This window comes from Brachypodium distachyon, chromosome 3 (assembly GCF_000005505.3).
Source record: "Brachypodium distachyon strain Bd21 chromosome 3, Brachypodium_distachyon_v3.0, whole genome shotgun sequence".
NCBI classification, from domain to species: domain Eukaryota; kingdom Viridiplantae; phylum Streptophyta; class Magnoliopsida; order Poales; family Poaceae; genus Brachypodium; species Brachypodium distachyon.
Window position 1 is genome coordinate 25,103,740 of NC_016133.3, and position 14,589 is coordinate 25,118,328.

The window sequence follows — 14,589 nt, forward strand, 5'->3', positions numbered from 1 at the left end:
CTCCCTTTCTTTGGCCAGGTCGCGCCGAGCCTTGGCAAGAGCATTGGAGTATAGCTGTAACTCCGCAGGGGTGGGGTCCTTTATGGGAACACCCGTGTCGAGGGCCGTTTGGACCCGCGCTTTATCTGCTGCAGAACATCCACCTTGCGGTGTTGCGGTGGCATCCACGGTTGGTGGGGTTGGCTTTGGAGCGACTGGATTTGTCATAAAGACTTGGGCGTTGGTGCACTGAGGCGCGAGATCACTAGATCACTGCAACTGTGGCAGCTCTCTTGTTCCAAGCAGCCGCCAGCGTTGCTTGGCACGGGGCTTCTTGCACACAGGGATTGATCGGCTTGAGGGTCAGAGTAGGTCCCATCGGGGATCTGTTCTTCTTCGTCGAGTGGTCCCGCCGAATCCATCGGCAAGACCCTTTCCGGAGATGATGGAGGAGGTGACTCCTCCGAAGTGGGAGCAGTCGGACCCGGCAGTCGAAGGATGCCGGATCGGTCGGCTCGGAGATGAAAATCCCCGAACACGAGATCCATGCCAATGTCGAGTGTGTCGAAGACCGCGCGGTTGGCTGGAGAGGGGGCGGTGAAGTGGAAGGAGCCGAAGGTCATCGACTCCGCCTGAGTCGACGACTTGTCATCTGAAGATGGAACCGCCAAGGTCATGTATCCAACACACGCTTTCCCACAGATGGTGCCAATGACGAAGTTATGACTTCGACAATGTCCATATTGGTGGACTTATATCTAGGAAAGATTTCGAGTATATGTGTTGGCGATCTCGTCGGCTTACAAGGACACAGGGGACATGATTTACCCAGGTTCGAGGCCTTCGGAAGGTAATACCCCTACGTCCTGCTTGTTTGATCAGGTATTGATGAGTCGATTACAAGGGGTGCCGCGGAGGCTAGATGCACAGTTCGATCAGGCGAGTGCATCTAGGTATGATAGATTGGATTGATCTTGGCTCCCCCTCCTGGTCCTTTATATATGCAGGAGGCCAAGTCTCAGGTAGAGTTCCTGTTGGTTACAATGAGGAGATATACTCTAATTGAGTTTCCTTGTCTTGAGTCGCAAGATTTGGCATATGGATTTCCGGAGTCGTAGTAGGCTTCCTTGTGGGCCCCCAGCAGGGCCGTAACGGGTATACTCGAGCCGAGTCTAGTAGGCTTCCTTGTCGCACCAGTTGCGTTACTCTAGTTCATCCATGCTCATTGCCTTAAGATAAGCCTTTTGGATCTTCTCCATAGAGCCTGGAGTCGCACCAGCTGTGTTACTTCAGTATATCCATGCTCATGGCATGAAGGTAAGACCTGCAAATCCTCTATCGGGCCTGGGATCGCACCAGCTGTGTTATTCCAGTCGAATCCATGCTCATTGCATGAAGGTAAGCTCTGTAATTAGGCCTAGATATGCATCGACTGCATCCCTCCAGTAAAAAAAGTCTCATTCAAGGGTCGCTCCCTAATCCACGTTCATTACGTGAAGATAAGTCCCGTAGGCTTCCTATAGGACCTGGAAATGTACTAGCTACATCTTTCCAGTAATGACAGTAATTTGACCATCGAGTCGAGTACTTAAAACTGGGATTCGACTCCGTAAATCCTCACGGGTCAAGTCAAATTTCTGCCAGATTCAAGCCTGGGGACTCGAATACTGATGAAAGACGATGTAGTTTTTGCCCTAGAGCAATTAACTGGGCTCGACTTCTCGAGTATTCAGGCACATTGAGCATCTATCCCTATGATCGCTAATTGCTACATTTGATCAAATTTGTTTGATTTGACATACTACGAAACTGTTACTCAATAGTCATACATTAAAAACATTGGCTCGAACAATCTTTGAGTCGAATACTTCTCATTCGAAGTTTAACTCGGTACAATCTCAAGTCAGCAGAGTTATGCATTACCCATTTTAGTTGCAACTGGCTCAACAGCTACATGAAGCTTATTCATTTCGACGAAGTCCGTACTCAAGTCTTTGACTCAACTAGGCACTTGGGGGCTATTGACGTGGTTACGACTACCCACGTACTCAACTCGAGTATACCCGTCACGGCCCACCTGAGGGCCCACGAGGAAGCCTACTACGACTCCAGAAGTCCATATGCCTAATCTTGCGACTCAAGATAAGAAAGATTAATTAGAGTATGTCCCTTCATTGTAACCGACTTAGACTCTACTTGAGACCTGGCCTCCTGCATGTATAAAGGACCAGGAGGGGGAGCCAAGATCAATCCAATCTAGTATCGAAGCCGCCTAGACGCACTCACCAGATCGAATCTGTGCATCTAGCCCCTGGGGCTCCTTTGTAATCGACTCATCAATACAGATCAGACAAGCAAGACGTAGGGGTATTACCTTCCGAGGGCCCTGAACCTGGGTAAATCGTGTCCCCTGTGTCCTTGTTAGCCGACGAGATCGCCAACACATACACGCAAAGCTTTCCTAGATATAAGTCCACCAATATGAACATTGTCGAAGTCCCAAGTTCTTCATTGGCGCCGTCTGTGGGAAAGACGTGTGTTGGAAACTCGATCTCGGCGGTTCCATCTTCTCGGGACTCGGGGAGGGTGATCTTCTCGGGAAAAGCTGATTCCTGTCTCAGACCAATTGAGATAATCAGGTACGGCGGGCAGTGTAGCCACGGCCATATGCACCTGTCGAGTTATCAATTTCTGAACCTGATTGGTTGGCCTGCCCTTCTAGATCATGCATATGTGACCTGCTGGAACTGGGTAAGTGTCGATAGTGGCGGGTGGCGATTCCGATGAGGGTTGTGCTCGACTCACAGCTTCAGCAAAAGTAGCTTGAAGTGGATGAGCTGGCGGAGGGCCAATGTTTAAGGCCCCAGGCATGGGGGCGATGGTGTCATGATGACTCTGTTGTTGGCATTGTGAAGATAGCCCATGTCATGACTCGATTGTTGGGCTCGTGCGAGCTCAAGCTGCAACTCCTTGAACCGCCTACATTCCGTCCGCAGGTGGCTGGACTTGATGTTGCCTTGTTCGTCCTTGTAGAGGTGAAACGGGCAAGGAGCCGCCAACTGCTGGGAGAGTGAGAGCTGGCCTCCCTTGTGCTACCAGTGTGGTTTGCGCCCGCGAAACTCACTATTGCGGCTTCCTTCCACCTGAGAGGTGGCTGCGATGAATTCGGGTAATGTCGGTTCCGTTTTTAAAAAGAAACACTAGTATAAGAATTGTTTTAATTTAGTACAAAAATGGACTGTTTTGTGAGAGAAAACTAGGGATAATCCTCTCCAATCTTACTAGCAAACAACCATTTAAGTTTCTAGTGTTTTTAATTTGGAGTGGATAATATCTTAAAAAAAACAAAAAAAAACACTAGTGCCAAGCTTGCACTTTTGCAAATGACCGATCCCTTTGGTTGTGGCTGTGGCTATGGTTGTGGCCATTCTAATCTGGAGTGGATAATATCTCAGAACCGTATTTTTTAGAGAAACCGAATGCCCACTCTAGTCCGTGGCCATGGCCTCTCGAAAAACAAACAAAAAACAGTGAACTGAGTGGTGTGTGGTTTCCTGTGGTGGAATCAGCCCACCAAGGTTCAAGTCTTAGACTTGACATGGGTGCTCACATTTATCTGAATTTATTCTAAGTTTTGGCCGGTACTATTATTTCAGTGGTAGGTGACTGCGAGGTGCCTGTGGTGATTTCGTCAATCTCTCGAGAACTGCCGGCTCAGTCTCCCGGAGATGCTTATAGGGATAGGGTGTGCTTGTGTGTGGATTGCATGCGTTTGTGTGAGAGTCTGTTTGTAACGTGTTTCTTAAAAAAAAAAAAGGCAAGTACGTGTGGAGAAAACACACAGTAGTACCACACTCATCCGCAAATGACTGGCTCAGAAAGAGGAGCTTTTGCAGCGTACCTACCGTCTTCTCATCTTCTCCAATCCAGCGGGCCAGCTTGCAGCCTCGCAGTCTGAGTCGCCGGCGCCAGCTGCGACATGGCCGTCCTTGCTCTCATGCTGCTCGCAGCTACTACCCCCGGTTTCTCGGCTCCTGTTTCTGGTACTAGGCAGCACAGAGTCGCCGGTTGTGGCCGGTTCTCCTTCTCTTCGTCTTCATGCCACGCGGCTGGGGGACCCATCATTGTTGCCGGAGACCCTCCCACCTTCGTCTCTGCGCCAGGCCGCCGCATTGTCGCCGGTACGTAGCATCGTCAGCCAGTCTTCTTTTTTTTTTTCCCTTCCGAAGGAACAATTAGCTACCAGTGACTATGAAACACCGACTTAGTTCTTGCACGCTGCAACCAAAATAGGTCTATGAAATGATTCAATGTTACATATGTGACCATCTCATCTTCGCAAGGCATGTACATTCTGGGTTAATTTACTGCCAAGATATATACTATCACATAAGAGAGTGTCTATCTCCAAGTCGATTTAAAAATTGTTATTTCACAGTCGATAAAACCATCCAATTAAGATTTTCTCGTCATTGATACTTACTATTGGGTTCGCCCAAAGATCCATCACATAGACGCACACGACGATATCACCGGATTATTGCCAAGGGCACCTCACCTACCCTGTTTTAAATATTTCTTATCACAATCTCACGTTGCAATCTTAATCTCACAAGCTAGGTTGCGCCCCTGTATATATACACACGCAACTATTCTAGCTACTCTCGGACACGATCAGCTATACTAAACTTGCTCGGACGCAACATGGACACGTACTAGTACTCCCTAGCTAGAACTCGGACTAAGGAAAGATTATTTCCAAAACTTCCATGAATCTTGCACGAATCTCTGTCTGGATTAGACGGTTGTTAGTGGCGACTTAGCAATTGTCATTTCTCAGTCGCGCGCCTTAGAAATGGCAAAACCGATCATATAAATTATAAACTAAGAGCAATGCAAGTCACCACTTTAAGAAATATGGGTTGCTTAGACAATGCAACAGTTGTTCGATAGGTGAAACCTGAGCGCAAACACCATTGGACTCGGAGACTTGGACTTTACTGCCGGGAGTATGCGTCGCATTTAGAACAAAAGATTTATTTAGGGGCAAATAGTAGACCAAGCAAAAGGTTAATTTGATACATGTCAAAATTTATTTTGTATATTTGAAAAATACCATTGCAATTTTTATGTTTCGAAAAATCCAACTGTATATCGGTAGATTCTTAAAACTACGACACTGCAATGGGTCGAAAGATGCCAATACAGTTTCGAAGAATGAGAACTGTGATTGGTTTTTTTCGAATACGCAAGATTTGCAGTGGCATATGTAAAATGAAACCGAGAACAAAAATTGTTTTCTTCGATGCCATCGATGATAAGACTTAAGAGCAGTTGTACCCCTGCATTTCTTGTGAGACGATTGTAAACAGTCTTCTATTTAAATTTCAAAATGACATCGGTCTTTATTGCTAGGGATATTGTAGAACCAAAATTGTGTTCTTCATGGTCATCACGATGGGAATATACTACTCCCTCTGGTCGGAATGACTTGTCAAAATATTACACGTATCTAGACGTTTTTTGAACAAAGATACATCCATATTTGAGGAAATTTGAGACAAGTAATATGGGTATCTCTGAGTTTATTGTGAAACCACTGTAAACATGATCTTCTATTCAAATTTCAACATGACTTTGGGGATTTATTACCTTTCAATTGATAGCATTTGGACACATTGATGGTGTCTTCTTTAATAATTTTGATAGCGCGTAGGTGAATGCATGAACAATCCAGGGATTGGTATACGATGATGATCTAGGGGAGCTTTTTTTTTCGAGAGGAAGTCTAAGGGAGCTATGCTGAGGTCAAGGGGACGGTGGCCCCCTAGCCCATTAAAATTTTATAAAGGAACCCTATCAATTTGGTCCATTTGCCTCCCCAGGTTAGCCAAAACCATGTAACTTCGGCCCTTCCAGCCCATTTGCTCTCTCTCCAATGGACCAAGGTCCGCCACTGGCGCTAATTAGAGTTTTTCTCCTAGTGTTTATCTTCATTTTGCACTGAAATATTGTGACTTTTTGCTGTCTGCGCCTGCTTGGTGCAGAAGCGGTGGGTTTTTGAATAAGAACCTCATTTATCAAAAAAATTTCAGTCGGCGACCTCCACGGTGATCTCTACCAAACAAGAGCTGCGCTGGTGATGGCCGGTGTCCTGAGCCCAGAATCAGATTGTCATTTGTGGACAGGCGGGCAGACGGTAATCCTTTCCTGTCCCATACTTCATTTTCTGCACATTTCGAGTCCTGTCCGTTGCTTGATTAAATTTCCATTTCTAGGTTCTTATTAATAAGAGAATAAATTCTATAAATCACAAGCATCACATGCCTTTTGATTTCCTTCCTTTAGTGGCAGCAGAAGTGCAATGACCTACACAGTGTCCACTCAAAATGGGTCAAGTGGGTATTTTGCATGGATGCGGGGGCCTTAGGTCTTACCACGGTTCCAGTGAGACCAGCCCATGTACTTTCGCAATGATACTTAGATAAATCTCAAAGACCACTTTGTGTACAACAGGCCCACGCACGCGACATTCCCATAAATGATCTACTCATTCCGTTTATACAAATCCAAGTCATTTATTTCCGGACGGAGGAGTAGTAATTTCGGCTTGGAGTGAGGGCCACATTAGCTTATAGTGGAAGGAGCTGTCAAAAAAAAGGCTTACAGTGAAAGGAAGAGACAACTATGCAGCTTCTCTATAAGTTGTCGCTCCTTTAGTCGAGATCATAAAGCATTAGTGAGTCTTTTTCCCATGTCATGCTTTTTCCACAATACAAAATTCAGATTGAGTCTCTAAAACTTGAGCCGCCACTGGGGTTCTCCTCATCCTGTTACATGGCTACACCTTGGTTCAGGAGAGCATGCCTGAAAAACCCCGTCCCTTGAGATCCTGTATGGGAGAGGAGCGATAAGATTTTTCCGAAGCCCACTCGCACGGTTTCTCTCGTGCTCTTCTACGACTCCATCAGCATGACAACCCTGCTGCTGGTGACTGCGAAGGCTGCTTCATCGATTCCTTATGTGTTCTTAGCTTTCGGCTTAAGAATACTTGCAGTTGTGCTAGATTTATCTTGTGTGACAGGTTGCTTTTCTAGACTGCTTAGTATGCATTATTTTAGTGTGACTACTGACTAGAATATTCGTCATGGTTTTATATATGCCATTTCTAGAATAAACATAACAGAAAATTGCTAACGTATCCCACAATAACTGCCACCCGCATCCCCCGCGGAGGCTAAGGCAACGCACTTCACAATAGTGTGCTTTCTCTCTGGTGCAATCTGTTCAAAATATGAACAATTTACACAAGTGTGCAACATGCTTGTGTACAGGTGCTAGTTCAAGTTGGGGATATCCTTGACCGCGGCGAAGATGAAATTGCAATACTATCCCTATTAAGCTCGCTGAATATGCAAGCAAAATCTCAAGGCGGTGCTGTGTTTCAGGTTTGACCATTACATGCTACCCCTCCAAGCATTTTGCGACTTTGTAATAGTTGGAAAATTGTTAGGTTAACGGAAATCATGAAACCATGAATGTGGAAGGCGATTTTCGTTATGTGGATCCAGGATCATTTGATGAGTGTATGCGCTACCTGGAATACTTGGACGGCTTTGATGGCAACTGGGATGATGCTTTCCTCAACTGGGTTAATGTTTCTGAAAGATGGAAGGAAGAATATCGAGTGTTGCCTAATGGTGACTGGCTTCCTTTGAACTTTGTAAAGGTAACTAAACATTTACTGTCTACTAAATGAAGTATTGTTTTTAGTTAATAAAACTAGTATCTACAAAACCTAGCCCTTTTAATTAACCAATTTTTTATGTACAAATTCTTGTGGTTATTTGTATAATTTTCAGTTCAGTATTTTTTTGCGGGTATTCAGTTTAATAATTGTGTATGCGCATTCCAAATCACAACAAGCGAACACAAAAAAAATAACTGGACACCACATTTCATTGGATCAATTGCCTACAAAGGATGGACAATGATGTATTTTCATCTTCTTATGAGATGTGTCCCCCCCCCAAATATTGAGGCAGAAACAGAAAGGTTTTGCTGCCAGAGCATCACTTCTTAAGCAAGGTGGCCCATTAGCTTGCGAGTTGGCACGACACCCTGTTGTCCTTGTTGTCAATGACTGGATATTTTGCCACGGTGGCCTTCTTCCTCATCATGGTGAGCTCCCTCCTTTCTCGTCTTTTTTTAAATGACAATATAAAGTAACTGACAAAGGAAGAGGCTTTGTGATTTGACCTCAGCATGAATATTAAAGTTTCTTCAAAAAACAAATTGAAGTCTCGTGCTATTTTTTGATGAAAAAGTCTCGTACTATGATATAAAAATAACTGTAAAGGAAGAGTCTTTCTTATGATCTAAAAAGATCTCATACTATGTACGCCTTGATAACATGTTATCTCAGTCATTTCATTCTATTCACAGTTGAATACGGGCTCGAGCGTATAAATAAAGATGTATCGAACTGGATGCAAGGTTCAACTGAAGGCAGTGATGGTCCAGATCTCCCCTTCATAGCTACCAGAGGTTATGACAGTGTAGTATGGACACGTTTCTACTCTCAAGATTCAGTCGAGAGGACGCTGCGTGCTTGGAATGTGAGAAGATCCGATCGACTCAACATATGAATCCATTTCTACCATGCAAAATATTTGTCACTTAAAGAAATGTTACCACATCCTTAACACAGTTAGCACACATATGTTTTTGTTGGTTTCAGCTTTCTTCTCTTGTTGCTGAACAAACGCTGAAATCTGTTGGAGCTAAAGGGATGGTTGTAGGGCACACTCCCCAGACTCGTGGAGTGAATTGGTACACAGTGTTCTCAATTGACTGATTGAGTGGCTATTTCTTTTTGAGGTAAACAAATATTTTTGTTGATAAGCTAAAGATAAAGATGGCTGTCTCTTTCTTCTCAGCAAATGTGATGGTAAAGTTTGGTGTGTTGATGTGGGCATGTCTTATGGTGTTCTGCATTCGAGGCCAGAGGTAATTCTCTTCCTTCTTTGGCGTAGATATTTGGCTCTTATAATTTATCACTGCTACACAAGTAGTATAGTTAAGTGATTTAGATCCGCTGCACTTTATAAGTACAAGTAAGCTGCATATGAAAACCATGGTAAATATTTATTGGGATGGGTGGCTTGCTTTTATCAAACTTTCCGGCCTACTTGAATAGTTAAATTAAAGAGTAACGTACACCACAGGTCCTAAAACTATTCGAGGTGTGCCAAGTGAGTCCTAATTCTAACAAAGTGCATATTTGGATCCTAATTCTTTGTAAGTTGTTCACGCGTGGTCCTAGTCGAGCCCGAGCCGCTGCTGACCGGTGGCTAATTGTCGAGTCGCTGGAAATTGCAAATACGCCTAACCTTTACATTTTACTCATTTCGCGGTCCTTTCCCCGATTCTCCCCACCCCGCTCAGAGCAGAGGCGACACGGCGGGCGATTCTAGGGTTTCCCCTCCGAAGAACTTTGAAGGGGGGCGGCGGTAGAGGCTGGGGGCGGCAGCGTGGGCGGCTCAAGCAACGAGAAGAATGAGAGAGAATGGCAGAGAATTTGCCAACTGCAGTCTCCGTTCTTTATAAGAGGGTTTCTGCACAATTCCAGACCACAGGAATGGCGGGAAAACTCCCGCCCAACGACCTTGGCCGACGTGGCAGCAGTCAGCTGCCACCTGGCAGGTCAGCAGCGGCTTGTGCTTGAATAGGACCACGCCTGAACAACTTACAAAGAATTAGGATCCAAATATGCAGTTTGATAGAAGTAGGACTCACTTGACACACCTCGAATAGTTTTAGGATCTGCGGTGCATTTTAAATTCGATTTACTAATGAGCAGAATCGATTTTTTTTCTTATTTCCTGATCACTTGGGTTCTGGACAAAACATTTTTTGGTGTCTGATGTTCAACTCTTACGACTAGGTCCTTGAAATAATCAATGACAGAGCAAGAGTTATAAAGGACCGGAGGGGCCCATATGATGAGATGGAAGTGTTGGACTATTTATGAAACCTTGAGAAAATTATGTAAGTACTCCTATTTCATCTCAAACGCTTCCTTGTCTCAGAAGACAACTAAATGATGCTAAGTAAGAACCTGGTCTTTTCGAAATAAAAAAAGTAAGAACCTGGTGAAAACAAGAGTTCGTACTATTTTTGCTATCAGAATGTCTACTACTAGCTAATTTCATTTTCATTTCCTGCTTTCCATGCATAGAAGAATTCATGAGTTTAGTACTATGTTATCGCAGGTAGATAATAGCGAGAACAAATCCTGGAAACATACTATATATGACAATTTTTGGTGGACACATGAGGAAGAAAATGTTAGTTCAGTTACACATCAACATGTACCAACCGGCCTCTCCACCCGGTTAGTACAGCCTCCGTTGGTAAAATTGCACAGCTCATTTAACTTGAGAGGTCTTATCACTCGGCTTCAGAAACTTTGAATTTACTTTCTATTACCCTGTTTGCTCAATAGCTCCTTGTGTTAACTAACAGAAATTTCTGATGTGGGCGGAGCTGGAGCTCAAGTCACCCGGATGCATCACTTCCATATAACATAAATTTTTCAAGCAACGCTATGAAATAGACGTGTGTTTCATTGGTCAATAATATTGTTTGACGAAAAAATGTTTTGGTTGCAAATGTTTTGTCAAATGTTCCTCTTAATATTGGCTTGAGACGTATTTTGACAGGGAATAAATGGATATCATGGTTACATTTAGTACGCCTCTGTACCGATTAGACTCTTTTACCTAGAAACTAACTACCAATGGGGTATTCTCGGTTAAATTCATGTATAGAGATTTTATGGATGCGTATGCTGTTTTTCCTCACACATATTTGTGGAAGATTAAAATACCTTTGAAAATCAACATATTTATGTGGTTTATATATAGAAAAGTGTTGCTCACCAAAGACAATATTGCTAAGCGTAATTGGAATGGGTGTAATGGATGTTGGTTTTGTGGGTTAGGATAGACTATCCAACAGTTGTTTATATCATGTTCATATGCTCGTCTTGTGTGGCGAGTTATCCATGTAATTTTTAAATTTGCCATCTCCAACCAATGCCATAATATGTTGGGGGATTATTTGAACGGTGTTGACAAAAAACTAAAAGCTCACATCCGGGTGGAGACTATTTGGAATTGCCGAAATGATATTATTTTAACAAGACTAGAGTTAATTTTCTGCCGATCATCTACAGGGCCACCCACTTAATCCGCATCTTGTCTTGTCTTCTCCCTGTGGACCAACGGGAGCTTTTGGATACTGAATGCAACCGTCTTTAAACGGTTACTCGGGATATCTTCAGCCGAGCTGGATGGCGGTCCACTAATAGAATTCTAGCCACATGATGCATAGGCATTTTTTGTATCATATTTTCCGATGGCTGGTTTTTTTCGGATGCCGAGGCAGGGGTTCTCATCTTTTTGGAAAAAAAAAATACAAATTACACACGGTACTTAAAAAATTGCCTACGCTCTAGACCGTCGCCCTCAACCGCTCCAGGAAGCAGGTGAACTCCTCGTCCGTCTTGAATGCGGTCACTCACTCCACCGGGCAGACCTCGTCGTTCTCCTCCAAGTTGCCGGCCTCCTCTCCCCTTCACGACCTTCCTCCGCCGCCGCCGACCGAAACTGCTTCCACGTCGTCTCCCTCCTCCACCGCCGCAGGCTTGGACCAGATCTGGCCGATGAGGGAGTCCGGATGATGCGGGTCGGGGTGGCCCGATCTTTCGATGAGATTGATAACTCTCGATTTGGGTAGGAGGTGACGTTGACGATCCGACTACGGCCTAGAAGGCAGCGCCTTAGCAATCGTTACATCAACTCCAGAGTGTTATTGATCACGCGGGGGCACGATCAACCTGACCACGAAGGTCTTTGTTCCTGCAAGCAATCGAAGAACAAGCAAGAACAAGATAATAGCAGATGCAATCTAAAATTGCAGTATACTATATCAAACCAATGTCTCAACGAGACGATAAGGTAGAGTCTTGACGACGGTAAAACAGGTGGTCTAACCGACACACGCGATTACACGAAAGTAGCAAAGATGGCTAAACTTTATCTAATCAAAACCCAAGGCTCCTTGGGGGGGGCTCATGGGGTATATAAAGGAGGAGGGAGAGATATTTTCGTCAACCTTGAGTAAGGAGGCCGAAATCCAACTCTACCTCTAACTTTCCTAACAAACTACAACTCTTTAGGAAACAGAAAAACAGATCCATCAGATTGTTTTGTCCGTCACGGTCAGCACGAGTCGAATCTCTTGATGGGGCCAGATCCGTTGGAAAGGTCTTGTAATTAGCTTTCCAACAAGTACTTGTTTGCTTGATTTGGACTTCGGATGCGGCCTGGGTGATTAAAACAAATTCGGGTCTCCTGGCAGCTCGAACCCGAATCAGATTCAACTTTAATTCGTGATATCTTTCTCTAGCAAGCTCCGAATCATGTGCCGTTTGATTTGTTGGAAAGTACACTTGAAATCCTTCCCTCTCAGCTGTATGAATGCTTGATTCTTGTTGGCCCTCCCGTTCGCCTCCATCGTATCTCATCTTGACCTTGGACTTGAAAAGCTCGACAAGATACCTACGTAATAAAACGAGACAAGATAGTAGTAGCTCCGCCTCTTCATAAATATGACAATGAAAACAATTACTACTTGAATTCACTTGATTATAAATCTTGTCAAATATTATAGAATTGAGGCTACCAAAGGTCGTATCCATGGTTAGCATGTCCATATCACCGGAGGTTGTGTGGCGCCCAGATCTGTGGGGGATGGAAGTAGGGGCAGCCGCCATGGGAGAGAGAGTGCCGGGTGAGAATAAAAAGAGAGAGGGCCGGGAGTCCAATCTTTCGCGCGAGAGAGGTGGACCGAGATGATTCCTTGTTTTTCGAGGAATTGGTTCGTTCCAAATCCGAGGGGTATATTCCCAACTGTGGAACCATTTCGTTCCATGCCAATTTTCTCTGTTCTTTCAACCAAACGCTGAAACCACCTCCAAAACTGAAACCATTCCACTTGATTCCCCCAACCAAACACTGCCTAAGAGAACGAGTTATACTAATTACATACTAGCTAAGTGCCCATGCGTTGCAACGGTGAGATAAACATTGTATAGCTTAACACCAAGAAAGTTAGCTAATTAATGATTGATGGAGATCGTCCCTCGTAGGAAGGTGGAGATAATCTCGGTTTTTTTTCATCTGGCGAGGTTGTTACCCTGGCATTGCCTGTAATCACGGGAAAGTCGCAGGTCACTGGAGATCGTGATTGATGGAGATCATGGTGGAGATAATCTCGGGATTTTATTTCCATCTGGCGAGGTTGTTATCTTGAAATTGGGTTAATAGCAGGAAAAACGTACGTCGGGCATCTCGTTTTTTTTTCCGTGGGTTGTTTTGCGCACGAGTGAGCAGACGTACGTGGGAGGGACGTACGCCAAAGTGTGGCTTAAAGAATAGTAAATAAATCCTAGCGAACGTCACACGTTTTGCAAAATCTTTGTTTTAAATTCAGAGTCCATCTACTAACCACAATTATTACAAAGTGTACATCAATGTAAAATAAGAAAACTTACATGGCAGGCATGACAGAACAACTAAGCCTAAACTGGCTTATGCACAAGCTGAAGCTATCTAGGCTGCCTTTGCTTATGTTGGAGCTGAACAGAAGTTAGTTGGAAACAGAAGAAGCTAATTTTTTGCTGGAGTTGGAGTTGGATGCTGCAGCTAGAGAGTTATAGTCCGTTTAGAGTGGCGGTGAAACTGTAGCTGTAGTTGGGTGCGAGTGGAATATTTGAGATGTCCTTGTTCGCTGTAAATTTCGTTTAAGTGCTGGGTTTTTGCTATAATAGAAAATGACGAGTTTAAGAATTGTTTGAGCGTAAAATACCTAATTTTGATAGGATTTAACAAAAGTGTTTTCGCTAGATTTAGCATGGATGATTTCATATATTATTTAACTTTGACAATGAGAAAAATAGTCTTAACGGGTCATACTTATTTGATATTGTAGATTTTATCATAGTGAAAAATATAACATGGTGCGAATCTGAAAATCTGAAAATTTACCAGCATGATGCTAGATGAAAACACGAGATGCAAGGTGGGATGCCCCTCCAATCAGTTAAATGCATTTTTTTTAAACTGCACGTTGAATTCAACATGTTCTTCAGGTTTAGTAGGGTGTGCAATTCCACGACACGGGAAGCGTGCTCGAGGAAGAAGGGGAGGGCATTGGACAGTGCAAATCGAGCTAGGCGCGCGCCGGATCTGTGCGGTAGTGGTCGGCGAAGACAAAGCCACGCCGCCGGATCAGCGCTGCAGTGGTTGGCTGGCAGAGGAGGGCTGACAGGAGACTGACGTGTTTCAACGCATCGGAGGAGGGAGTGATCGGTGAAGACGAAGCTGCCACCGGATCTGCGCTGCAATGGTCAGCCGGTGGAGGAGGGCCGGTTTCAGCCGGGCTAGGAGGTAGTGGTCGGATAGGACGAAGCTGCCTCCCAGATTTGCACTGCAGTGATCGCCAACGAAGTGACAGGGAGAGGAGAAGGAGGTGTCCCGGCGG

At 44.4% G+C, this 14,589-nt stretch overlaps 1 protein-coding gene across 3 annotated transcripts; it reads left to right on the plus strand.

Annotated features, from left to right (window-relative positions):
- Positions 1–3,811: 3,811 nt before the first annotated feature.
- Positions 3,812–10,800, plus strand: LOC100837402 (shewanella-like protein phosphatase 1). 3 transcript variants are annotated; one of them, XM_024462111.1, is made up of 11 exons: positions 3,812–4,160; positions 6,075–6,178; positions 7,314–7,427; positions 7,493–7,708; positions 8,025–8,160; positions 8,425–8,597; positions 8,720–8,811; positions 8,919–8,988; positions 9,926–10,029; positions 10,254–10,425; positions 10,507–10,800. In XM_024462111.1, exons 1-9 carry the CDS (start codon positions 3,959–3,961, stop codon positions 10,010–10,012), a joined length of 1,194 nt encoding a protein of 397 aa, XP_024317879.1. In that variant the 5' UTR covers positions 3,812–3,958; the 3' UTR covers positions 10,013–10,029; positions 10,254–10,425; positions 10,507–10,800. The 3 variants fall into 3 exon arrangements, with proteins under 3 accessions (XP_024317879.1, XP_010234708.1, XP_003573888.1); XM_010236406.3 differs by having other exon boundaries at positions 10,254–10,394; XM_003573840.4 differs by having other exon boundaries at positions 10,254–10,375.
- The last annotated feature ends 3,789 nt before the right edge of the window (positions 10,801–14,589 follow it).

What these genes read in the sequence shown, in the direction of transcription:
- LOC100837402 (XM_024462111.1), top strand. Translation starts at nt 3,959, where the DNA reads ATGGCCGTCCTTGCTCTCATGCTGCTCGCAGCTACTACCCCCGGTTTC. An exon ending in AGGCCGCCGCATTGTCGCCG is followed by an intron (nt 4,161 to 6,074) that starts GTACGTAGCATC and finishes AAAAAATTTCAG; the next exon opens with TCGGCGACCTCCACGGTGAT. An exon ending in TGGCCTTCTTCCTCATCATG is followed by an intron (nt 8,161 to 8,424) that starts GTGAGCTCCCTC and finishes TTCTATTCACAG; the next exon opens with TTGAATACGGGCTCGAGCGT.